General features: G+C 37.0%; 1 protein-coding gene across 3 annotated transcripts in view; it reads right to left on the reverse strand.

The window, feature by feature from the left end:
- The window catches only part of Ascc3 (activating signal cointegrator 1 complex subunit 3), a 321,774-nt gene that overhangs the window by 212,903 nt on the left and 82,690 nt on the right, over positions 1-26,181 (reverse strand). For all 3 annotated transcript variants that reach the window (XM_027402943.2, XM_027402942.2, XM_027402944.2), the window contains 2 exons: positions 23,170-23,370; positions 22,565-22,705 (listed from right to left, as the gene is read on the reverse strand). In XM_027402943.2, the coding sequence (XP_027258744.1) occupies positions 22,565-22,705; positions 23,170-23,370 (342 nt within the window). The remainder of the gene's footprint in view (positions 1-22,564; positions 22,706-23,169; positions 23,371-26,181) is intronic.

Here is a 26,181-nt window from a genome sequence, read left to right on the forward strand (position 1 = left end):
CCACAAGGATGGCACCAACTAACAATCTAAGCAATAGTGCACAGGCTACCTTAAATGCCCTTCCCCTGCAATGAGAATGATGACTACCTTAAATACCATCCTAGAGCCTTGATTCAGTAGCTGATGGAAGCAGAAGCAGAGATCCACAGCTAAGCACTGAGCTGAACTCCTGGAATCCAGTTGTAGAGAGGGAAGAATGATGAACAAAGTGGTCAAGACCACACTTGGGAAACCCACAGAAACAGCTGACTTGAGCAAGTGGGAGCACAGGGGCCCCAGTCTGACAGCTGGGGAACCAACATAGGACCAAATCAGGCCCTTGAACATGGGTGTCAGTTAGGAGCACTGGGCAGTCTATGGGGCCTCTGGCAGTGGAACCAGTATTTATCCCTAGTGCAGGAATAGACTTTGGCAGTACATTTCCCATGGAGAGATACTCTCTTAGCCTAGATACACGGGGGAGGGCCTAGGCCCTACCTCAAATGACTTGACAGACTTTGATGATTCCCCATGGGAGGCTTTACCCTCCCTGGAGAGTGGATGGGGGATGGAATGGGGGGAGGGCTGTGGGAGGCATGACAGGATGGGAGGGAGAGGGAACTGGAACTGATATATAAAATAAGATTGTTTCTAATTTAAATAAACTTTATTTAAAAAAAATTTTGTTATCAAGCACAAGATTATTCTGCTCATCTAGCAGCAAATGAACACATTATATTTCTTATATTTGATTATAAACAAAGTATAAATTAAGTTTCTCTCTCAAAAATACATATTTTCAATTATACTATTCTCCTTATGTCATAAATAACAGCTAAATTTACAAATGCAATATGCCACTCTAAAACTTAACAATACTATTACTGAATACAAATATGCTATAGTATAATACTGAAGACACTTAGGAAGCCACAAAATATGAATATATTTTCTTTGTATTTATAAATAAGAAAAATGACTACAGTACTAAAGTGTCACAAATATTAAACAGGAATGACCAAGTCTTAGAGAGAATGCAGAGCCACTAGAACACTCCTGAGAGAGTGCTGCAGTGAGTCCCACAGCCACTGTGAAGAGCTCCTGCAGTTAAATGAACATAAACAACATTACATAACTACACCTACAGGCATGCCTTATGCATCAAAGAATTTTTGTGGCTGGACAATTTTAACTACTCCAAAATCAAGAAAGTCAATAGCACTTCAACAACAAAGAATACAATCTATTAAACTATTCATACAATAGAATACTATATAATGAAAATGTCCAAACTACAAAACAACATGCAACAACATGCGAAAACTTTCATATCCTTAATGCTAAGTGAAAATCTGAGCTCATACATAATTATGCTTGTAAGGGCTCACAGTGATAGACTCTGTTGCATCTTGACTTAAGGTCAGAGAGTTCAAGCTTGTTCAAGGCCTAATAACAGGGAGTTTGGCCAAAGGCATGGCTATCAGATGTCTTGCTCAAGATCAAATAGCAGGATGTTTGACTTAGGGCAAGGTTACAAGATGTTTGGAGTATTGAAGAAGTGATTATGTTTGTTTGTTCCTTGTGTCATGGTAAGGAACTCTTTTGCCCTGCCCTTTGAATAATAAACTTGGGGCTGCTGAAGTATTAATTGAGAGCCTTCCTGACTCTATTTAATATCTTTTGTCTCCTTTCTTTCTCAATCCTCACTCCCCTTTCCAGGCACATTTGAACAAGTCAGCTGGTCCCAACAGGTTAAAAGTGAGGAATCAAGTCACACAAATGAAGAGGAAGAGCAGGTGGAGAAAAAGGGTGATTAAGACTAAATGGAACAGGTAACAATTTACATCTCAGTGTTGGTGGTGGTTACATTGGTTTATTCACTTTGTAATAGTTATCAAGCTGTTTCTTTAAAATTTTTGACCAACTTTATTTCAAAAACAGCAATGTGTGCTTATAAACATTAAAAATGATTCATAACTTACTTAAAAAGAAAATGACATTTAATTGACAAAAAGGGACATACACTTTCAGCACATTATCTCCTGTGCTGTCTGTCACGTCTGTCATGTGTGGAAATAGGATTACTATGTACATCACAATGTCACTAAGGACAGAAACAAGATCTGGGATTTCAAGTGTCTATCTGTGTTCCACAACTTGTTGCCTGTAAGTAATTTTTAGAGTACTGACGGAAATGTACCAAGTTAGATCAATTTTCTTTTAACTTAGCAATCAGGGACAACCAGGAGCAAAACAGCCTGAGGGCATTTGCTGTAAATCTTTTAATGAGACTCTTATATTTTATAATTCCTTTATTTTCTTAATGTTATTCCTGTTATTATTTCCAAAATTAAATTGTTTTTTATCTTTTCATATTTCTAAAGCATACTATTATAAAATTCCACATAAGTCAACTTTTTTTTCCTGCTGATGACTGTAAACTCTCAACTGTTAAGACTCAAAAAAAACATGCATTTGCCTCAAGGAAAAGTGAGCCTCCCAAATGCAGCTCAAAATTCCACTTAATTAACAAACCCAGAAAGACATAGCAGTTTTCTTTCTCTTTTTTTAAGATTTATTTATTATGTACACAGTTTTCTGTCTGCCTGTATCTCTGCAGGCCAGAAGAGGGCACCAGAACTCATTACAGATGGTTGTGAGCCACCATGTGGTTGCTGGGAATTGAATTCAGGACCTCTGGAAGAGAAGACAGTGCTCTTAACCTCTGATCCATCTCTCAAGCTCCCATAGCAGCTTTCTTAAGCTTTTGCAAACCCAAGTGGGAGACCAGAGCATGTCTCCCTCATTTATACCATCTTCCAAATTCATTCCTCTCAAAAAGTAAAGAAAGGGGGTGGGGAAAGGGTCACACGTCACCTAGTAATGAGCTACTTAGGAACAAACTGGATTTTGCATTTTCACTCTCACCCTCTGTGACTCTTAGTAATCACTTCCGGGACCCCACATTGGGAAGGGTTCACAGCTGAGGACACCTTTGATCAGCTGAGCACAATTATGGAGCACAAACCAGTGCTTAGGGAAGACAATTGTGCTGAGCTGGTGGATGTAAGCATTTGGAAAATCACACCATTTAAAGGTTATTCAGAGAGAAAGCAAAGAAGTATGAAAACTACACATGGCACACATGGTTTTCAGTAAGCCATGGAACACTGACAAAACTAACTCAGGATATCTTTCTAAGACTGGAAGAAAAATCAGGTAATACTAATAATATGAGGATGCTAACCAATCTTAAAGTCTGCGACTTACAAAATCAAAAGTAGCCACCCTGTCTGGGAAGCACATTAGTGCTAACCCAGCTGTAGGGGATGAAGGTGAGCCAACCCTGAGAGCCTGAGAGCAACAGGGCTGCCCTGGCCCCACTTCCTCTGCTATGTGGTTGCATTGGTGAGAAAAAGATGCCCTCTCTCCTCTAACCCTTGCTACCTGACCTGGAGCTGGTGAAAGAGTTGGCCCTGGGGTCATAACATTGAGAGAATTAGCCCTGCCCTCACCAGCTGCAGCATACAGGAGCTCTGGCCCTGGACACCACCTGAGCAGGACACTAGAGCTGACTCTGATGTTAGAAGCACAACTGAACCAGCACTGAGGGCGTGAGAGCACCAGAGCTGACCCCCATCCCTTCCCACCCCCAATCTTGGATGCCCCCTACAGCAATCAGGAATGAGGTCCCTGGGCAAAACACGAGAGATGGCTCTGGTGGTGTGAGTGTGAGTGGGTGAGATGTGAGGATCCAAGAGCAGGAGAAGTGGCCCCCACTCCCTGCTGCAGGCTGGATTATGTGAGCTAGCCAAGACAGTGCTGGAGTGCTCGCCGCTTGGGCAGTGATGATGAAGAAAAGTGGACTGGCTGACCAACCCAGCTACCACCCAGGCCCAGATTAAATAATTCTGCTACATAACTCATACCGACACCCCAATTTTAAATCCGAAGAAAATAATTTTGACTGATGGGGTAGTCTGTTTCTTTGAGACAGATGCCTCTACATGATGAAGTAAGTTAAAAAGAGACTAACAAAATTTAAAATACACTTTCTTATCTTTGTAATATTTAAAACTTGTAAAATTTCTGTTGACATTAAAATTTGGAAAAATACTTTAGATATATAAAATGCCCCTTTAAAACCAGAATAACAGGGCTGGAGAGATGGCTCAGAGGCTAAAAGCACTGACTGCTCTTCCAGAGGTCCTGAGTTCAATTCCCAGCAACCACATGGTGGCTCACAACCATCCGTTATGAGATTTGGTGCCCTCTTCTGGTGTGCAGATATACATGGAAGCAGAATGTTGTACACATAATAAATAAAATCTTTAAAAACAACCAGAATAACAACATATATGGTCTAGTTATTAAAATCTAAGACTATATTACTACTATACCATTTTTTAATTTAATTAAAAAGATTAAAGACTGCCAAATACATTTTCAAAGTTGCCTTCCAATTGATGAAACAGGTGATGACCTGTGAACTACAATAAAAGTAATATTCCAGAATGCTAGTTCAAAGCTTCTTCTGTGGTAGAAAAGTCAGGCTGGAATTATTACAAATCACAGTCTAACTACAAAGGTAAACCAGGCAAAAACTGGATTTAAGAAGACTATCATTTTAAAATACACAATCCCATATCTAGTCAACAAATAAGCGTAAACATTATATGGATGTTTTAAAGATTGAATTTAGAATGTCACGTTATGTCAATAAATATACAAATAATTACAGTTCTGCCAATCACTGATACATGGCAACAGCCTCTGTAATTGAATCTGACATCTTGTAGATTATGCCTGCCCCTTGGGATACATCAACAAATCAGTTGTAACTTACTTCCCTTTACTACAATTCTAAAGTTCCAGTTTCTCCCATCAATTCATGTGCATAAGATCAACTCACGCTGGGCATTGGTGGTGCACGCCTTTTTAATCCCAGCATTTGGGAGGCAGAGGCAGAGGCAGAGGCAGGTGGATTTCTGTGAGTTCGAGGCCAGCCTGGTCTCCAGAGTGAGTGCCAGGATAGGCTCCAAAGCTACACAGAGAAAGCCTGTCTCGAAAAACCAAAAAAAAAAAAACAAAAAAAAAACAAACAAAAAAAAAAAAAAAAACAAAAAAAAAAGATCAACTCACAGAAGTGAAGCACCAAGTCTGCTCAAGTAAATCATTACATTTATGTCAAGTATGATAGCTTTCAATTATACAATGAAAATACAAAGCCATTTGGGATGTTTTCAAGTACAGAAGTATTATCACAGCACATTGCTATGAAGTGCAAATCTAGTAAATGTAAAACACAATGAGACATATTCTGGCACTTCCTTATCTGAAAAACAACTTATTTTTAGTTATATTTCATAAGTAACATATATGTGCAATTCAGTAAGATATCCTAGAAATTTTAAAGGTGCTTCAAATGGTCAAAAACAGACAGACAATACTCCTTTTCAAAGCTAAGAATTTAAGAGAATATTTCACTTCAATCTCAGAATAAGCCTTCCCAGCACAAGTTAATAAAGGCAGCCTTCACTTACCCTGAACCTTAACTATATACAGGCAAGGGAAACAAAACGGGGGTTTACATTTCTGAGTATAGAAACCAAGGCCTTGGACTGATCATTCTAGAGTAATACCCCAGGATTGCAATTCACAAAGTCTTAGAGAATGGATTCTGTGAGACTTGTAATGATGCCTTTGTGCATTCCTAGAAGGAAGTTGTTACTGATGTGCTGTCCTGTGATCATCAAAATTAGTGTTTACTGGAGCCTGACTAGTATATATGCTCTGTTAAAATGAAACAGGAACTCATAAACTCCTCATATCACTTTGAACATTTAACATGGCCACATGTAAATCCAAGTCTTCCTAAATGAAGCTTATTTGCAATGGCAAACAACTACATCTCAAACCCAATGAATTAACTAAAATGTATTCTTTGGCTCATCATAGAAAAACTCAAAGTAATGCCAATTTTGTCACTTCATTCATGCTAATTTCAGAGACAATATTAACAGACTGGATTTCATTAAGAAAATTGAATCAAAAGCTTATTTTGACCTACTTTGGAGATGGAGAGATTGAAGAAGAGTCTAAAACCTTGACAAATTATGATAGGATAAAATCTGCTAAAGTTGACTACAATTAAGCAAATAGCAGTTTTGCAGCTATTGATTATTTTTACTAACCGATTATTAAAGGCAAACAACACAGGAAATATATAATTTAATTACAGTATATTGTGACAAGCTGAGAGATTTCTGACAGGCTGACGACTAACTCAGTGTGTCTGACTATATAGAAAGAAATACAACCAGAATGTGAGAGCCTTGTACCTTAAGGAAAAAAGAAGGAGTATCATCAAGTTCTCTCACTGTCCAATATTCTGAGATGTGGCGATAGTTACCATTACCTCTGCTTCACTCCAAGAGTCTAGCCACTCACCCCACATGACTGTGTATGGACCAAGAGCAATTCAGATTTCTGAATTTTCATCTTTGTTCCCTTCCATTTATTACAATCTTACAAACTCAAAATAATGAAAACCTCATTATTTGTTATTGGTTATGAACCACATTAGGGATGCTGCTGGAATGGGCAGATGCCCAGCCAGGTGAGTAGGAAGCTTGCTGTGGAATCAGGAGAACTCAAGACCAAACCCCAGCACTAACATAAAAAAGACAGGAATGGCTGTGTACCTTCAATGCAGCACTTGGAAGGGTAGACAGCTGCATTCCAGACCTTGCTGGCCACCCAGCCTAGCCAAACTAGTTTCAGGTTTCACTGAGAGACCCTACCTTAAAAACTAAGGTGGAGAACAAAAGAAAATGACACATGGCATCCTCCTCTGTCTTCTATATATGCTTGTTGCATGCACATATACATACACTACACATTCATGCACAATAATAAACGTATTAAAAAGGAAAAAGTCAAACAGCCAATTCCCCAAATGAGTCAATGTAGCATGTGTGGTTAAGTATTAAATCTAGCTTTAAGCTTTCTTGACAAGATATAAAAAGAAAAATTAGTACATGGTGAAGAACAGACTTCGAATCTGTTGATGAAGTGTGTCATTCTGGCATCTTAGTTTAAAAGCAGGGTTTTCTGTAAGGCTCTTTTCTCAGGCTGAGTGACATAAATATCTTCCAGAACATTTCCTGACCAACTACAAGAGTAATCTATTGAGATGACTGTTCACAGTTCCTTGGGAAACTTGCTTGTTCATTAGTTTTATTTTAGAAAATGTATGATGATGTAAAACATCTGAATCATAAAGGAAGAAGGGACATTATGCTTCCCCATTTCAACCTCCTACAATGTAGCCATTATTTCTCATGTATTCTGCCGCAAAAGATCACACCACATACTTATAAATATGACCTAGTCTCTGAGAACAAAACAAATGTTACACAATGCTGGACTTGAACTTACAATCCCCTGCCCTTGCCTCTGATGTGCTAGGATTACAAACACCTCAACTAAGTTAATATTTTTGGAACAGGAGAATCAAATACTTCAAGGACTCAAGCATACAATCTAAAGTATCGGAATTACTGTAGCATTACAAGGTAGTCATTATAAAATGTACTGACTAAAAGGGGAATTGTAGGGGAAGCTGTAGCCAGCCCCTAAGAAGGCGTGGCTACAGCTTCCCCTACACTATGCAGTTAGACTGAGTTGTTTGTGTCTTCACATAGTATGCAGTAGAATATTGTATGAAAGCATACTTAAATTCCCTTTGAAATGAGGACTGTAATAATACCGAAATTTTAGGTTTATTGTGATGATTAAATGTACTAGCTCATTAGAAAACAATATCAGCTCCAGTCTGCCCTGACCCCTTCCCCGCACTGCCGACAGGACAGCACTATCACTACTACAGAGACTACAGACCTGACTTTTATGTGGGTACTAGGGATGCAAGCTCAGCTCCTCCGGCATTGGGCAACCTCCCTAGCACAAGTTCTACATTTTGCAGAGCTAGCAAAAGACTACTATAGGAATTCTGAATGATAGACTTGTTGATATAAAATGCTCATACACACCAGGTGTGGTGGCAAGCATCTGTAATACAAGCATTTGGAGGACTGAGCAGGAGAACTGAGAATTCTATTCAAGGAGAACACAGACTGTAAAGCAAGACCCGAACTCAAAAAAGGAGGAAGCTCCATTTTAGAATTCTAGTAAAGGACATACAACACAAAAGTGAACATTCATGAAGTTTTTCTGATGACAATTAAATGGATCCATGCAAGATATTAAATGACTATAACAAAACGTAATCCATTTCCTACAAAATGCAATCATATAAAATATAACCCTATTTATTAAAAACAAAAATATTTACACATATTTCCCTCTGTACCCTTCGGTTCCCAAGCTTATGTTTAGAAGTATTTAAGGTGTAATTCCCCAGTAATTTTTACATCCTTCTATGGCATCTCTATGTCCAATCTTCTACCTCAGCATTTACAATACTATATTGTTTGCTTAGCTATTCTTCTCCCTTAATAGGTTCACAAACAGAACTAACAGCCAATCTCCTATAGACTGCCATATCCATAAAGCCACAAAGAGTCTTGAGACATGAATTAAGTTGAATTGACATGAGCTGATGAATTAGGTTAAATTTTATAATTTTTCAGATAGTCATCCTTAATGCCATGATGATATTAACTGTTCTTGACTAATGAAACATCAGAACAAATTATTTCTACATCTGATATTAAAATTTATATAGGTTACAGTTTATAATGTAGCCACTTACATTACCTCCTTGTTAAGCCAAATTCCTATGGATTTTCCTGGAAACTTGTATTTAGGTCTCACCTAAGTACTTCACAAATACAAACTCTGTTAATTGTCAGGTAAAAGTCACTTCAATTCTTGAAATTATTTTTAAATATACAGCAATGAAGAATTTTAATCTTACCAAAAACAACTAATAAGTGGATAGTAAAGATTTCACCACAATGACTCTCTGCAGACTATGCCCTCTACCACTCCACAAATTCTTCTGACTAAAGATAGAACTTATATATCTTTAGGACTAATCTATCTTAGCACTAAAAACAATGAAAAGCTAAATCCCCATTATTTCTAATAATTCATGATTAAATATACCTTTTACATTCGTGTACTTCTTAGATTTTGGTGATTAAAGGATACACATTGAAATGAAAAGGAAAACTAAAAATTATGAGCATTAAAAGGAATTAGATACTCTAGAAGTAGTACTAATCCTAAAATGTAATTCTTCTCTAATAGTCAAACATTTTTAATCCCATTTTAATTTATTTAAGCTTGGGCTACCAATGAATCAATGTTAGCAAAGAATTCAAATATAGCAAAAGAATAAACTAACAGAAAACTATAAAGTTAAAACCCTCTCAAATCATAGTTTTACAGCTCATTTTTAAAAATATATTATATAAAAATCATATAACAATCAATGGATGCATTTTATAATAGAGAAATCAGCAAGAATTATATGAAATACTTTTGACAATCAGAAAACAAGAAATAACCAAAGTAACTGTTTAGATGGGCCCCATACATAACCCAAAATGTTGGGATGTCTGGAATCTCCAGCTCAAGATCCCATTCCAGAGCTTTTTCAAGCAGACTCTCCCCTGGAGCTGCCTTCTGTAAACCCCACCCTCAGTGCACCAAGTGGCAGCCTCTCCTCTGGAGTTGCTCAAGACCACACCTATAGGCAGCGATATTTGCCAGGTGATTCCTCTCTTGCCCTCCTGAGGGTCACCCAGGAGTTGCTTTGCTCTGTTCATTAAACCTGGATTTATTTAAATTTTTTCTTTTTACTTTTTTGGTTTTCTGAGACAGGGTTTAAACCTGGATTTATTAATTGAGGTTTATTAAACTTGGATTTATTAAAGCTGGTTTGATTGGCTCATTACATCAGTGGTGGTGGATTTCCAATAACCGGGAACTTAAAACTTATCAGTAACTTCAAAAAAGATTGAAGACTGATATATAATGATTTAGTGACATTAAATAGTTATTAACAGCCTTAATTATCTATTAACTAAATTAACTATTAATATAGTTATTAATAACCTTATAATAACATTTATACCAGAGTGTGTTATTGATGTAAGATAAACATAAAAAAATCAATGGAACAGAATGGAATACAGAAACAGGGTCACAGGTACCAAATGAATTCACTTCTAATAGAAGTGATCTAACAATACAACAGGAGAAAAGTCAGCCTTTTCAACAAAGGTCTGTGATGGTGAATTTTAGGTGTTAACTTCACTAGATTGAGAGATAGCTAGAGAATCAGAAGTATTATCTCCAGGTGCTCAGGTCTAGCCACCCAGAACTTTATGTGGTAAATAAGAGAATGAAACTTTAATAAATAGAACTCAGTGCAAGGTAATTCATTCACTGAGCCATTTTCTTTGAAGAGACAAATGTAGTTCTCAGGAACCTTAGTTAGTTTCTTACAATTGTGAGAAAAGGGGGCTAGCCAGTGGGAGTTTGACCATACTCCAATACTTATACTTATACTCCATATACTTATGGGCAACACAAATTGTACTTGGTACATTTTTTTCTTAATTTTTTGGACGAAGGTTACAGGGTAGGAGAGTGGATCTGGGAGGAATGGGAAAGGAGCGTGATCAGGGTGCACTGTGAAATTCCCAAATAATCAAAAATTAATTATTATGTTGGAAAAATGAAAAACAATGATAAAGAGTCTGTCTTCCTTAGGAGAGTCTTCTCTGCTGTTTGACTGATCCGGAATCATAAAATCATCACTTAGTGTTAAAGCATCCACCATGAAATATCATCAGAAGTTGAATAGATAAGGCCAGCCTATGTTGGATTTCTAAATCTGTAGCTTAAATAGAGCCCTATTCCTCTCTGCTGAACTAGCTACTGATATATTCTGAGGGAGGTGTAGTAATTGTTTTCAATTGTGTAACCAACTAGGCTCCAATGGATATAGTTCCAAACCCAAAGTTCATGACTGGCTCTGTTAACTCAGTGGAACACACACACACACACACTCACACACAAAAGTATAAATGTGAGAAAATCATCTAGAAATGAAGAAGACAAATAGGAGTGTGAAGGGGAAATGCAATCAGAATGTAACTATACATATCATGTGAAAGTGTCAAAATTCATTTCTCAAAAATTCTATATATATTATATAATACCAAAATTAAAATTTAACCTGAAAAACATAATGTCCAAATTCTACAGAAGAGACAGAAATGTTTTTATAAAAAAGATAGTTCTTTTGAATTACTCACCCAAAAGGAACAATAGCAAAAAGAAGGCTTCAAGACTAAAAGGTATAAAAGTTCACTTTTCTTAGGATAATGCAAAAAGTTATTAAGGATTTTCCCCCCTTGTTTTGGGGACTCTATTAATGAAAAGCAGTTACTAATTTAAAATTTGAAATGATTACTTTCAATTAGCTACAGCTATGTTTGACAACTGGTATTTCCCAATAATAGCAACCCTTTCTTTTTCTGCAAATAAAGTAGGCTGAGTGCTTTAACTCCTGTGTTTAAGTGTTTACAAGTGCTCTTTCTCCTAGAGTAGATTATTTGCTTGAGATGCTGAAGCTCAAAAAACCTACTAAACATGGAGATACATCATAATCATTATTTTATAACCCTTTTTCCTGCTTCCCATTCACATTAGAAAAATCAATCTAAGGGCTGGAGAGATGGCACAGCAGTTAGGAGTATGTACAGAAGACCAGAGTTCAAATCCCAGCACCAATGGTGAAGGCTCACAACCTTCAGTAACCAGAGAATCCACATGCACTGTGGTGGTATTTTGTTTATGGTCTAATAAAGCTTACCTGGAAATAAGAGTGCAAAGCTAGCCGAATTAGTCAGCCATACAAGCCAGGCAGTGGTAGCACACACTCAATCCCAGCAGCCTCACTAGTTAGTCACAGAGGCCAGGTGGTGGTGGTGCCTTTAAGCCTTTAAGCACTAGAGAGGAATATAAGATGGGAGGAGACAGGAGTAGTCAGTCTGCAATCACACTGAGGACAGAATAGTACTTTTTGGGCTGAGCCTTCATAGAGCTAAGAGCTGCTTTGCTTTCCTGATCTTCAGCTTGAATCCCAATATCTGTTCCTGGGTTTTTATTATTTATGCTACAATTCACATGCCCACAAACATATACGAGCAGTCAAAAATTAAGAGGAGGGGAGAAGAGGAGGGGAAGAAGAAGATGAGGGCTCAGGAAGACTGAGTGGGGAGAGGAATAGCGGAGAACAAGAAAAGAGACATCATCGGTAGAGGGAGCCACTACAGGGTTAAAGAGAAATCTGGCACTAGGGAATTGAACAGAGATCCACAAGCATGGCCCTAACTAGAAACCTAAGCAATAGTGGAGAGGCTACCTTAAATGCCCTTCCCCTACAATGAGAATGATGACTACCTTAAATTACATCTTAGAGCCTTCATTCAATAGCTGATGGAAGCAGAAGTAGAGATCCACAGCCAAGCACTGAGCCAAACTCCTCGAATCCAGTTTCAGACAGGGAGGAGTGACCAACAAAGGGGTAAAGATCATCCTGAGAAAACCTGCAGAAACAGTCTGCCTGAACAAGTGGGAACTCAAGGACCCAAGTCTGAAAGCTGGGGAACCAACATAGGACCAAACCAGGCCCCCTGAACGTTGGGTGTCAGTTAGGAGCACTGGGCAGTCTTTGGGCCTCTGGCAGTGGAACCAGGATGCATCTATCCCTAGTGCACAAACGGACTTTGGGGTCCCATTTCTTAGCCTAGATACACAGGAGAGGGCCTAGGCCCTGCCCCAAATGACTTGACAGATTTTCATGATCACTCAAGGAAGGCCTCACCCTCCCTGGGGAGTGGACGGGGGGGGGGGGGGGGGGGGAGATGGGATGGGGTGTTGGAGGGGGCATGGGAGGATGGGAGGAAGAGGGAACTGGGATTGATATGTAAAATAAGATTGTTTCTAATTCAAATAAAATTTATAAAAAAAATTAAAAACAAAGTAATTCTGTAAAAAAGAAAAAAGTCTGTAAGCTAAATAACTTAAAACAAATTAAGCATATATAATGTACCTTTTATTACAAAAATGTAAAAATATGGGTTGGAGAGGAAACTCAGTGGTAGAGCACTTGCATAGAATGTGCAAGACAATGAGCTCACACACTCACACTCACACACACACATACACACACAAAATAAAAGTATAATGAAAATTTTAAAACGTGTAGTTCTTAGGTAGAATAACACAAACTAATAACTGTAAAGTTTTAAGGCTTAGCAATAGCTCCAAGAGAACAAAGACTTTATGATATGATAAAGCATTGTGAGTCACTAGGACAGGCTGAGATGAAAGCATCATATACTCTGGACTAAGCAAAATAATACTTATTGGGACTTAAGATTTAAATATAACATAGCATTAAGTCTATTAGAAGATATACAAACAGGGTTTATAAAATTGGGATAAAACTAGGATTTCAAGGAAAACTCAACTACTAAAAACAAATAGTAGAGGTTAGTGTCTTAAAATCTAAGTCTATGGCTGAACAAGATGGACTGTCACATTCCATATTTTATTGCCTATTATATCTAACAGCACTGTGCAAAATGCATAGAACAGACACCAGCAGACAATGAAAACTAGGAATAAGGAAGTGTACTGCAAACACAAGGACAGACATGACATGAACTCTTTATCTCCCATAAAGCCTAAACTGGAGGAAAAGCTCAGAATGTGAGTGGATATGGCACTCACTCCCCAAGCAGCAACAACACTAAGCAAATCAGCACCAATCAAAGAGGAGGCAGCCGCCTACAGAAGTCTTCAAAACAGCAAGTCAAACAAACAGAGAGGAAAAGTTTCCCTTGCTCAAATTTGTAAGTATTGACACTGACACTGAGGGCCTGGCTATACATATGGAGTCCTTGACAACCAACCCATATGAGAAGCAATAAGCAGCAAAGTAAGTGACAGAAACTGAAATCTAGCATCAACAAAATAACATGCTTATCAAGAGGCAGGGAAAAATCTAGACTCAAATGAGAAGAGACCTACTGAAGATGCTAACAATGGCATGAAAAAGATGCTGGACAAGACTTTTTTTTTTTACTTCCTTTGTGTGTATGCATGCATGAGTGATGAGTGTGCATGTGTGTGTGCGTAAGCACACCACAGTATCCATACCTCGCCCAGAGGACAATCTGTGGTATCAAGTTGTCTCCTCATACAATTTAGGCTCTAAGGATTAATCTCAAGTCATCAGGTTTGGAGGAAAGGGCCTTTACAAACTGAGATGTTTTGCCAGTCCACAAATACAACTTTTCAAACAATTTAAAAACCCTGAAAGGAATACATTTAAACATCCTTCACAACTGAAGAAGGAAAAAAAAAAAAAAAAGGAAAAAAAGCATAGCAAAGAAAAAAGAAAAACTGAATGCAAAATTTAGACTTGAAAATATTATAATAACTTAAGTTATAAAGTCTCTGAAAAGGTTCAGTAGAAAAGTCTAATAAGGGAAGAATTAATGATACCAGAGAAAGACCAACAGAAGTGATACAATGTCAACAACAGAGAAAAATATTCATACTAAATAAATATCTATCCTAGGATCTGACTGGACAACAGCTAAAGAGTGAACAGTCTTTTGCCCCAAGAATGAAGAGAGAGAGCAGTGAGTTGAAGAGAAAATGGCTCAAAACCCCCCAAATTTAATGAATATAGATGCCTAGAAATTAGACACCAACATCACATGGTAAATTGAAGAAAATCAGTAAGTAACAAACCATCATCAACTTCCACAAACTAAACGTTAGGAAAGAACCATGAGAACAGCCAAGGGGTACAGCATACATAAACACAACAATCTGAACAGAGCCAATTTTCTCTTCAGGAAATAGGAAGGTCAAAGAAGAACAAAACAGGTTTATAATGGCATGTTAGGAAAAATACTGAAAACTCCTAAGTGTGCAGCTAGCAAAAATGTTCTTCAAGAATACAGCAGATGAAATGAAGACATTCTCAGTTTATACAAAAGGGGAACAATTAAAGCCATGAGCTTCATAATCTTTCTCTCAAACGTTTTTTAAAACTTGCAATTATCTCATCTCATCCATCTCAACAAACAAAGCTGGTCAAATCAAAGCCCTTTCAAGGAAAACTGTCAGAACACAGGCTAAAATAAACACCTCACTTAGCTACTATATGTCAGGAGCAGTCCATATTCTGAAGCATCTGCCCAGTGTTCTCAGTGGGGTTAATGGCAACACTGAACTATGAATATTAATAAGCAGCGCTTAGAATAAACATATATATAGTTTACAAAACAAATTAAATCAAGCATTTCAGTCAATGGCAGACAGACTGAGGCTTTCAGTGGTGTCAGGAACAAACACCATGTATATGATAAAAGAAGCTTAGGATAAACAGCAATCTAGAATAATGAAAAACTAGATCAAATATTGCAACCAATGATAAATTGAGGTTTTCAGTTCCACAAAACTGAATTTTTAGTCAAACAGAAAGAATAGATAAACAGATGGATAAATCTACTGCTTACATTGACAGCTCCCTCTGACAATAAGTGTAATTCTATCTTACAAAAGGAAGATTTACATTCAAACAGCAATAAATGTAACTGGTACTTAGCCTGACTAACCAAGGTGAACCACAAAATAGAACCTCACATCATACTTAATGTATACATGATTTTAACTCACAAGGTAACTGGGATAAATCCAGTACAAAGTAAATAAGCAATTTAAGTTTGTAAGCAAATGGACCACTGTGATGAGAGGAGCATGACCAAAATTTTCAAATGAGACTAAGCTGTGTTCCCATTTAAAAAATATATTTCCAAATTATCTATACCAACGATACTAGGACATATGACAGGGACATTTTAAGACTTTGTTTAATTGGAATTGCTGAGTGTGGAGCTTACCTAGGGAACACAATCACAGTCTCACAAGGCCAGGAAGCTGTAGACAAAGCTGATGCTAAAACCCAACTCGAAGTACCCAGCAGCCACAGAGAAAAGTGCCCTAAAAGACCCCAGAACCAAGCAAGGCAATGGTGCACTAACAGAAGTCCAAGCCAGAATAGTCGACCTTAGGCCAGTGTCAGAAAAGAGAAGGAAATCTGACATTTAAAGATTCACAATGTGTACAAGTCCCAGCCCCAGGCATAATCTAGAGGAGCAAGAGACCTGACCAAGGTCCATGGCAACAAAACTTCCTTCAGGAGGACCTCAGTACCCTAGAGCAGCTGATCATCCCACAGATATCACCTGTAAAGGAGAACAGGGTTCAGGTACCCACATCACAGCTCTACGCATCATAAAGTTGGACAAATCTCACTGCACATAATCCTACACCAGTGGAGCAAGAGACCCTTCAGAACCACAAGCAGTACATGGTCAGAAATAGAGAGAGCACAAGTGTGCCAGGGGACACTGTAACAAGATGTCTCCAACACCCACCATCTGGCTGTACTGTTGAGGAGTTACAGGCATCACAGGAAGACTAGAGAGTGGAATGTGGGTCAGTGTCCAGACAGACAGAAGAAAGGTAGTGAGGACTGTTGGGCTCCCTCTCACCAAGAGAAATACTAACTGAGAAGAAAATAGCTACTTAGTGTACTGCTCACTTGTGCTTATAAAATTTTTAGCTTTTTATTTTCTAGTTTATGTATATAGATACTTGCTTCATCTTTAACTTATAAATTTTTCTCTTAGTATGTACACACTTGTATCTTAAATGTTCAACTGATACCACTTGTATCCTCTTGGAAAACTTTTTTTTTTTTCCCCTCACCTTCTTCTCTAAACCTAATACTATTTTCTCTATTGTTGATTCTTCCAAACCATATACTCCCCCCATTCATTCTCTCCTACCCTATCTCCCCTTCACTTCTTTATATAAACACACTGCATTTTTCCAACCAGAACTCTAGAATCTCTATCTACAAATCTTCTAAAAAATACAAACAAGGGGCTATTATCTTCTTTGGAGTTGACACTAACTAAGGTTTCTATCAAACCATCTACAGACAACTGCCAACATTGTGGTGATATCTTTCTTGAACAAATAAAGCCTGTCTAGCGGTCTGAGAATGGAACTTGCCACTAGCTAACCACAGTGGTCTGGAGGTCTGTACAGATAGAGAGGGAGTGACATAGCTGGGCAGAAACAGGATATAAGCAGGGAGAAGCACGAAATCCCTCTCGTCTCTGCTGAGATGCCTAGGAGGTAAGGTGTGCTGTGGCTCGCTCCTTCTCTCTGATCTCTGAGCATTTCTCTCTATATCTGACTCTGGCTTTTTATTATCTACACCAATTATGAACTCCATTTACAAACCATCCTATCATATCCAGCTCTCATCCCATCCTTCCATTGCCCTATCTATAATTCTAACTGAAAACACCAGTAGGGCACATGAAACAAAACAAAGAGTGGCAGACAAGGATTATAAACTGGAGGACATAAATATCCCCGAAAGACTCACAAAATACAGTAAACAAACACAAAACACAAGAGAACACTACACTCTGACAACTTGTCAGTACAATGCCCAAAACCAAGATAATGTGACAGTGGAATGCCAGAAAAGATCGTAAGATCCTACTTTTTTTGTTGTTTTAATGTACAAAAATGAAATTGAGGACCTCCAGCAATAAGTGAGAAATTGAATTCAAGATTTATAAAAGACAATCAAAAGAAAAGGTTTAAAAGTGCAAGCAAGAATGCTACCAAGAAGCTGAAAGAATCAGTAACTTGTATAGTAAGTTATTGAAGAAAAAAAAATTCTGTGAGGAAATAGACACTGAAAAGGAACAAAAGAAAAAAATCCTGGATATTAAAGAATCAATCGAATATATATAAATAACTGCAAAAGAATCATCAGCAAACAAGACTTAACAATGAATCTGAGGGATGGTGAATAATGATTATGATTATAATAATGTAGACATATATAGAGGAACACCTCAAATAAATATGCCAAAAGCTTCCAGAAATCTGGAACCAAACTTAGGAATTCATGGGACAGATAAAATAAAACCAGGTAGCCTAAAGAAGCTATTCAATGAAATCACAATAGAGACTTCCTGATGCTAGGGAGACACCAGAGTAAGAACTTAGAGACCCAAATAGATACAGCCAGAAAACAGCCTCTCCAGAATATAGCATAATTAAGATAGCAAAAACACAAAGCTACATAACAGCACTAGGAACTATAAGGGTAAAATGCCACTATCATAACAAGGCAAAACATCAGAATAACATTATATCTGTCTTTAGCAGCCTGAAAACTGAGGAAAACATGAAAAAAAATTCTGAGCATGGAAAGTAAGTAATTTTTAACTAAGACTGCTATATCCAGCAAAAATAACTATTCAAATAAATATAAAAAAATATTTAAAGAAAAAAGGAAATTTTGTGACAATTAAGCCAGCACTCTATAAAATTCACACACATGTACACACTCTCTCAAATACACACACTCTCAAACACACACACACACACACACACACACACACACACACACACACTCACACACACACACACACACACTCACACACACACACACACTCACACACACACACACAAAACCATGAGGAGGAAAGTAGAGGGAGAAAGAAAAGGAGAAAGAAGACGCAGGGGGAAAGGAAGGGAAGAGGAGAACAAAGAAGACGGAGAAGAAGAACAGAAGGGAGAGGAGGAGGGAATTCCAGACTGGAGAACATAGAAAGCATACATTCTAGGAAAGCAACAGATGAACAAAGGATACTTAGGAAGGAATCAATCATTCAATACAGCAAAGCAATAAACATTCAAAATTACCAGGAAAGGAAGAAAAGAACCAGCAATTACTCAAATAACCAATACAGCAAACAAACAAAATCATAAACAGGAAACCCTTCTCAATCATAATCTTGAAGGGAAAATGGATTTAACGCACCAATTAAAAGTCACAACTAACAGACTAGATTAAAAAATTTGATTCAACTACCTCCTGTCTCCAAGAATTCACATAGTAAAGTTACCTACAAGATGATAGTCAATAACTGAAAATGAAACTATGAAATAAATGGAAGCTTCGAATAAAGTGGTACAGTAACCATTGTCATACCTGATAAAGCAGACTTCAACCAAACTAGTCATAAAAGGAGAAAAGACGCCACTAAATATTGATAAAAAGAATTCATCAAGGTATAACAAATTCAAGTATTAATGCCTGTTACTGGAGTTTTTCTTGTCCTGCCAGGTTCTGCTGCTTCAGCTCCAAATGAACACACAGATACGCTATATTAATTACATTAATTATAAACTGTTGGCTGATGACTAGGCTTCTTATTACCTAGCTCTGTCTTAATTATTAACCCATTTCTATTAATCTAAATATTTCCACAAGGTCCTATCAGAGAATACCTGGCACGTCCTATCCTCCCAGTCTCTACATGGTGGCTTGCTCGGCACCTCTCTGTCTACCTTTCCCAGAATTCTCCTCATCTCCTAGCCCTGCCTATCTTCCTGCCTCTACTGGCTATTGGCCAAGCAGTGTTTTATTCATCAACCAATAACAGAAACATTTATACAGAAGGACATTCCCCAAAAGTCTGACTCTCAGGACTCTAAATTTTATAACATAAAGAATGAGAAGTGTAAAAAACCCATGAAAGTCCATACACAATAATAACGGGAAACTTCAGGAGCCTGCTAATAACATGTGACATTGTCCTCATTAAAAATTAGACATGGCTGATTGATATCCATGGGAGGCCTGCCCTTTGCTGAAGAGAAAGAGGAGGAGAGGATGAGGGTGGTGGTGATGGGGTGACTGGGGGGGAGGATTTCTATAGGGATGCAAAAAACAAAATATAAATAAATAAATAAATAGCGAGCAAACCTCAGAGTTACATTACATCACAGAAAAATAGATATTTATAGAGCATTCCACCCAACAGACAGGAAATACACATTCTGTAAAAATGACCACATTTTAGGGCACAAAGAACATCTTATAAACACAAAAAAATTTAAATAATTCCTTGCCTTCCTATCAGACCACAATGAAGTAAAACTAGAAATCAATAGCAAAATAAATCAGAAAGCTATACAAATATTTGTAGACTAAACAGAAGTCAGGATAAAATTTGAAAGGTTCCTAGAATCAAATGAGAATAAGAGCACAATATACCATGCTCTCATGAATACAAGGAGAGTTCTAAGAGGTCAATCGATAGTTATGCTCACATTAAAAACAAAATCAGAAAGATCTCAAATAAATAACTCAATGATGCAAAGTGATATGACCCACTGAGAGAAGAAGACAGTAAAAATTTGAGTCTAGTCAAGGCATATCTAATATTTAGTAATTCCTTTAATGTACATGGTATAAATACAAAGAGACAATTTCATAAAGAACTGAAAGAAATGTCACTAATGGATAAGAAGTATGAACAACTTAAAAATAAGATAGCAAAATATTCCTAGAGGTAACACAAAACAATCTTAAACATATCAAAGAATGTGGGAATGTAAAGCTACTACTAAATTTTAAGAACTAAAAGAAAAATGCGTAAACATAAACAGAATTCCAGTCAAGTACAGAAAAATATAAAGCACTCTACCATATATAAGTTAGGATACCAGAATGAAAAGACCCACATAAAGGGCAGAAATAATATTTGAAGAAATATTGATAAAACGTTTCTAAATTGTACCCATCCTTCTTTGGTTATTATTTATTTTATATATTTGAATTAAACTACATATAGGATTGTTCTAATTCCCTTAAGTATACATTCCTAAAGTCATTTAAAAATCCTAGAAAGCACTGGTTTTAAGGAATACTTAATCAAGTGTAAATATTCAGTAGTCTTGCATCCCTAGGAATTTAAACTTTCCTTAATACTTCTACCGCATTAAAAACAAATCCTATGAGTATACTTATTTTTTTCACTAGAACACATGATAGGCAAACTTAAGAATTATTACTATAATGATATAAGTACAGATTATAAAGCACTAGACTCTATTAGTTCTAAAAAAGTATTTAGCTGAAATTTGATTTTTCCATCTTCATCATGTATTTCAGAAAACTTGGCATACCCACTGAAGTGGATTATGAGAAATGTCTGTGTGCAGCTAGCAACTTCAGTAAACTGTGGCCATAGCTAGGGATGCTGGAATACAACATACCACAAAGTGGTAATCTAAACAATAGACATTTATTTCTGACAGATTTGGAGGACAGACAGTCAACATCAAGGTGTCAAAATTTAATATCTCTTGAATCCTAACTTTCTGGCTTGCTACATAGCTGTCTTCTCACTGTAAACTTTGTGACCTTCCTTGATAGGGGGAAAAAGAAAAAAAGTGATCTAGGTAATCTCTTAATCTCTTAAAGGCACTAATCTCATCATGAGTATCCTGCCTTTCTGAACTAACCTAAACCTAATGAACTCCCAAAAGGCACACTTCCAAACAGCATTACACTGTACCCTGGGGCTTTAAACTATGAATTGGAAGGTGGAGCATGTATAAACATTTAGCCTATAAGTGCAACCTGAATTAGAAAACAGGACTTTAATTAGGTGAGATTCTTGAGAGAAAATTATCCTGGTAAGAATAAATTAAAAACAAAACGAAACAAAAAACAAAACCTGAAAACAAATAAGGAAAAGAACCCATAAAGAAAATAAACCATGGGAAGACAGCAAAAGTAGAGATGACCGTGTAGTCATCTCCTAGCCTGAAAGCTAGGAGAACCCAAGAGACATGGAACACATATTCTTTTATAGCTTCAGAAGAAATTAACTCTCACACAGCACCTTTTCTAGGGAATAAAATTCTGTTCTTTTACTACACCCACAATTTTTTGGTACTTTTGTATAGCAGACCTGAGTAACTTACTTTCCAATAAATATTTAATTCAGCATCCATACACTGTCACATGTTGTCTACTTTAATTTCTTGTAATCTCCTGAACTGCCCCATTAATATTGGATTATCACTATTTTTCTTTTTTAAAACACTATAAATATTACCTTGCCTATATATTGCAACTATCAATATTAACCTGGTTATAGTCCCAAATGTATTTTTCCTACTAGGTCATAATGCACAATCTTTACAAATAGAAACTAAACGGTGAATATCTCTGTTATTTACTTTATCTAATAAAATCTCTTTTGAAAAAAAATGTCTACAATTTCTTCTTATATGTTATCACTAACAAATAGGCTAAAAGTCTAGTGTGATAACTTCCTCTTAAAATTCAACTACAATCTTACCCAGATTCTCATTCCCTAATGTTGTAAAAACTGTCAAGAGACATAAACTCTATACTTGGAAATAATACTCAAAACATGGTAAGAATCACACACACAAAAAAGGCTACCAAAGGCTATTAAGGCAACATTTAAAATTGTCTTTAGTGCAGATAAATAAGTCTGTTATGCTATGTTACTATTATGTGTTAATAGCTTCTTAAAATTATGTTGTATAATTTTCATTACCTTAAATTAACATCACAAAAAGATGTGGGTCAAAAACATACCTGAGTTCGTAAAATTTCACTTTTTGACAACTGCATATCTCCAGTCAATTCTTTCACAACAATGCCCAGTGGATCTAGACGTTTGCTGAAGTAATTTGTCATTTCAGCTGCCAAGGCTTTCATTGGAGCAACATACACAATCTGTACCAAAGAAACACTAGCATGATGAATGAGCAAAAATTACAACACAATTTATTTCACATTGGCCCATTCTAGCTACTTCCTGTGAAAAATGTTGATGATATATGGAATGTACTTATCTTTGGTAGATTAAGCACATAGTTATTTAAATAAATAAATATTGTCCTTTCAATAAAAGGAAAATGGAATTTGTTTACACTACTTCATTACTTAGAAAGTAGGCTCTGTGTCAAAGCTAAAAGTACCTTCATGCCTTACCCCAAGGATAATGGGATTTTCAAAGCAGAAACAGGACTGCCTTTAGAGGAAAGAAGTCAGTCATGCAACATTTTGGATATGATTTCCACTATAATATATATTTTCAAGAATTCATAGGTTTTTTTTTTGTAGAACTGAAGGCTTATTTTAACTTCTGTAACTTAAACAAACAAACAAAATCTATTGTCTGATTAGTAATCTCCTACCTTAAACTCATTCTTTTTAATAACTCCTTGTTGAAAGTGTTGTCGGATTTCATGCAAAACTGTGAGCATTGCAATGTTTGTCTTCCCAGCTCCGGTAGGAGCACAAATCAGCATGTTCTCATTGGTGTTGTAGGCAGTCTCAAATACTATCGACTGGATTCGATTGAGTCTCTTCATTCCTTTAAAAGCCAACTGTCCAACCTAAAATAAGGGAGGGACATGACTCATTGTAAATGAAACATAAATGACTCAGAAAATACTGAATATAAACACTAAATCTCTATGGTTAATAACATAGACCTTTTTTGCCAGGGGGGCTATCAGAGGGAATGGGTAGTTGTGAGTCAGCTCCACCATGTAACCTCACAGTCCTCAGACTCTGCCTTACGAGTACTGGGATGAAGAACACGCATGACATCTACCTCAAAAGACTTTAGTTTCTCAGTGCATCCTGCACTGAAAAGTGCACAGCTGAGACAGTAACATACATGCAGCCAGGTTCTAATTAGGAAATTACAACATCCTATATATGGAAACAAGAGTCTAAACTTAAAAATACTAAACATTTGACTAAATAACTTCCCAAAGCACAAAAATCAAGTAAAATTTGTATATATATAAAATAAAATAAAATCACATCTTCCAAAGTTCACATCATTTCCAAGTTGTATCATGATAGCCTAGTTTAAACTGAAGGCAAAACCAGGTGCTGGTGTACTCATGTGACCCTAACCCTGCTGAGGGTGAAGCAGAGGAATCAAGGCCAGTGGGTGTTTAATGAAACCTTTCCTCAAGACAGGCTTAGAAAACAAAATGAAACAAGAAGCCACCTGGAGATAGAAATCGACAGAAAATCCTATTTCATTATTTGGAAAGGTTTTCAATAATTAATATTATATGAATTAAAAGCAAACACAAATTATTTGAACATACAGATCAGACTTTGTGTAGTTTAGCTTATACTGCAAGACGTAAAATTATAACGACTTTAATACTATTTCTTCATTTAACCTTAAAAAGAATTCTATGGTGCACTATTGTTACAATTCTTTAGTAAAAACCAAAAAGTGAAGAGTTTAAAAAGTGACAGAGGACACACAGCCTGTGTGCTAGTAACCCCAATGAATAAAAAGGACAAAGCTTGGTGAAGAGACTCAGAAGTGAGAGATGCCAGATTTAATACCAATGTCAAAGAGGGAGCTATCCAGAGTCAGTCCAGAAGTGCAGCTTGGTGCACGGTACTCCCTCCTCCCAGAGAAGGGCAGGAACCACAGTTTAGGACAGAGAGACTCAGAGAAAATCTGTAACATACTGTAAATAACAATTTAAGGAGCAAAACTGGGGATGGAGGGAAGGCTCAGCAATCAAGAACACAAACTGCTCTTGTAGAGTACCCGAGATCCATCTGCTCTCATGTATGTCAGTTGGCTGACACCACCTGTTAATTCCACCTCAGGGGATCTGACTCTTCCAGTGCACTCGTTCTCTCTCTCTCTCTCTCTCTCTCTCTCTCTCTCTCTCTCTCTCTCTCTCTCAAAATAACAGAAATAAATCTTAAAAGGAAGATGAGAAAATGAGGGAGAAGTTTGCTTCTGCATGCCACCTCTCTCACCCATTTTTCTGATCCTTGATTTTTAAGATTTATTTCTATTATTTTTTAATTATGTGGGAATGCAAATTTTCAAATATTCTTCTGTCTGGTGTGAGAAGGGAGTTAAGGCAGGCTGTTCTAGCCATAACCCATTTTGTTCTCCTGCTTCAGCCTTCAGAATGCTGGAACTATATTTATGAGGCACCAGGCACAGCTTCAAATTCATGTCCAGGAAAAGTATAGTACATCACAAATCCAATTATGTCACAGTCTAGATCAAAGCCTTTCATGCTGGAGTGACTGTCCAGTCAGTAAAAGAATTGCCTCACAAGCATGATAACTAGACTTAAAATCTTCCAGAACCTAAGCTAAAAAAGAGTTGCAAGTGGTAGCATATACTTCCAATGTGAGTACTAGGAGGCAGAGACAGCTACATCCTTGGGGCTTAATGGTCTGTCTACTTGGTGAGCTCCAGGCTGGTAAGAGGCTCCGACTCAAAGGAAGAAAAAGGAAAAGGAGAAAAGAAATGAAATAGTGGACAATGCCTGAGAAATGGCTATTAAGGATGTTCTTGTCTCCCGCATGCAGACACAGGCATACACACTCACATACACACTAGCACATGAACATACAAACATCCCATCCAAAGAAAGGAAAATATGTCTTTCAAAGTTTCTCTCAACGTTTTAACTATGGAGTGTCCACAGTATGTATGACCCTTCCAATGCTTGGAAATAGACATCTTTCAAGACAAAATACTTCAGGTCTGTCAGTTCTCACTTTTTCCACATTGCTTCATGCCTTTGTACTGCCCAAAAAACTTTGGAAGCTCTTCATCATCATTCAAGTTCAAGCTCACAGGTGAGCTCTGATTACCTCTAGTTTCCTCGGTAATCACTGCATTTATTTCTTTAAAATGTGCCATATTTCAAAAAATTTAAGGAAGCCCAACTTCTTTAGCAGCCAGACATTCAACAAACCTTCATCATATATATATATATATATAATATATATATATATATATATTTTTTTTTACTATCTCTAACCATAGGTATTAAACAAATTCTTCATATGTGGATCTGGCCCACTGGATTGAATCTAAGGATTATATTTTATTACTCTTTATATTATTGAGTAGCCTATTATGTTCTTGAGTTTTATGCTGGCTCCCAGCAAAGAGTTTTAATTAAGTGAAAAGGGAAGTCTTACAAAGGCATAGACTGCATATTTAACACCCACCAAAAAAAAAAAAAAATTAAACTGAATCTATAACATGAAGTAGTCTGGAAATGAAATAAAAGAAAATAAGAAGCCTATGTTTGGGGGCTGGGGTAATGGCTCAATAGGTAAGTGCAGCACTAGCTGCAGCTGTTCCAGAGGACCTAGCTTCAACCCAACCACCGCCATGGAGCTAACAGCAT

The sequence above is a fragment of the Cricetulus griseus genome, chromosome 2 (assembly GCF_003668045.3).
Source record: "Cricetulus griseus strain 17A/GY chromosome 2, alternate assembly CriGri-PICRH-1.0, whole genome shotgun sequence".
Classification (NCBI taxonomy): Eukaryota; Metazoa; Chordata; class Mammalia; order Rodentia; family Cricetidae; genus Cricetulus; species Cricetulus griseus.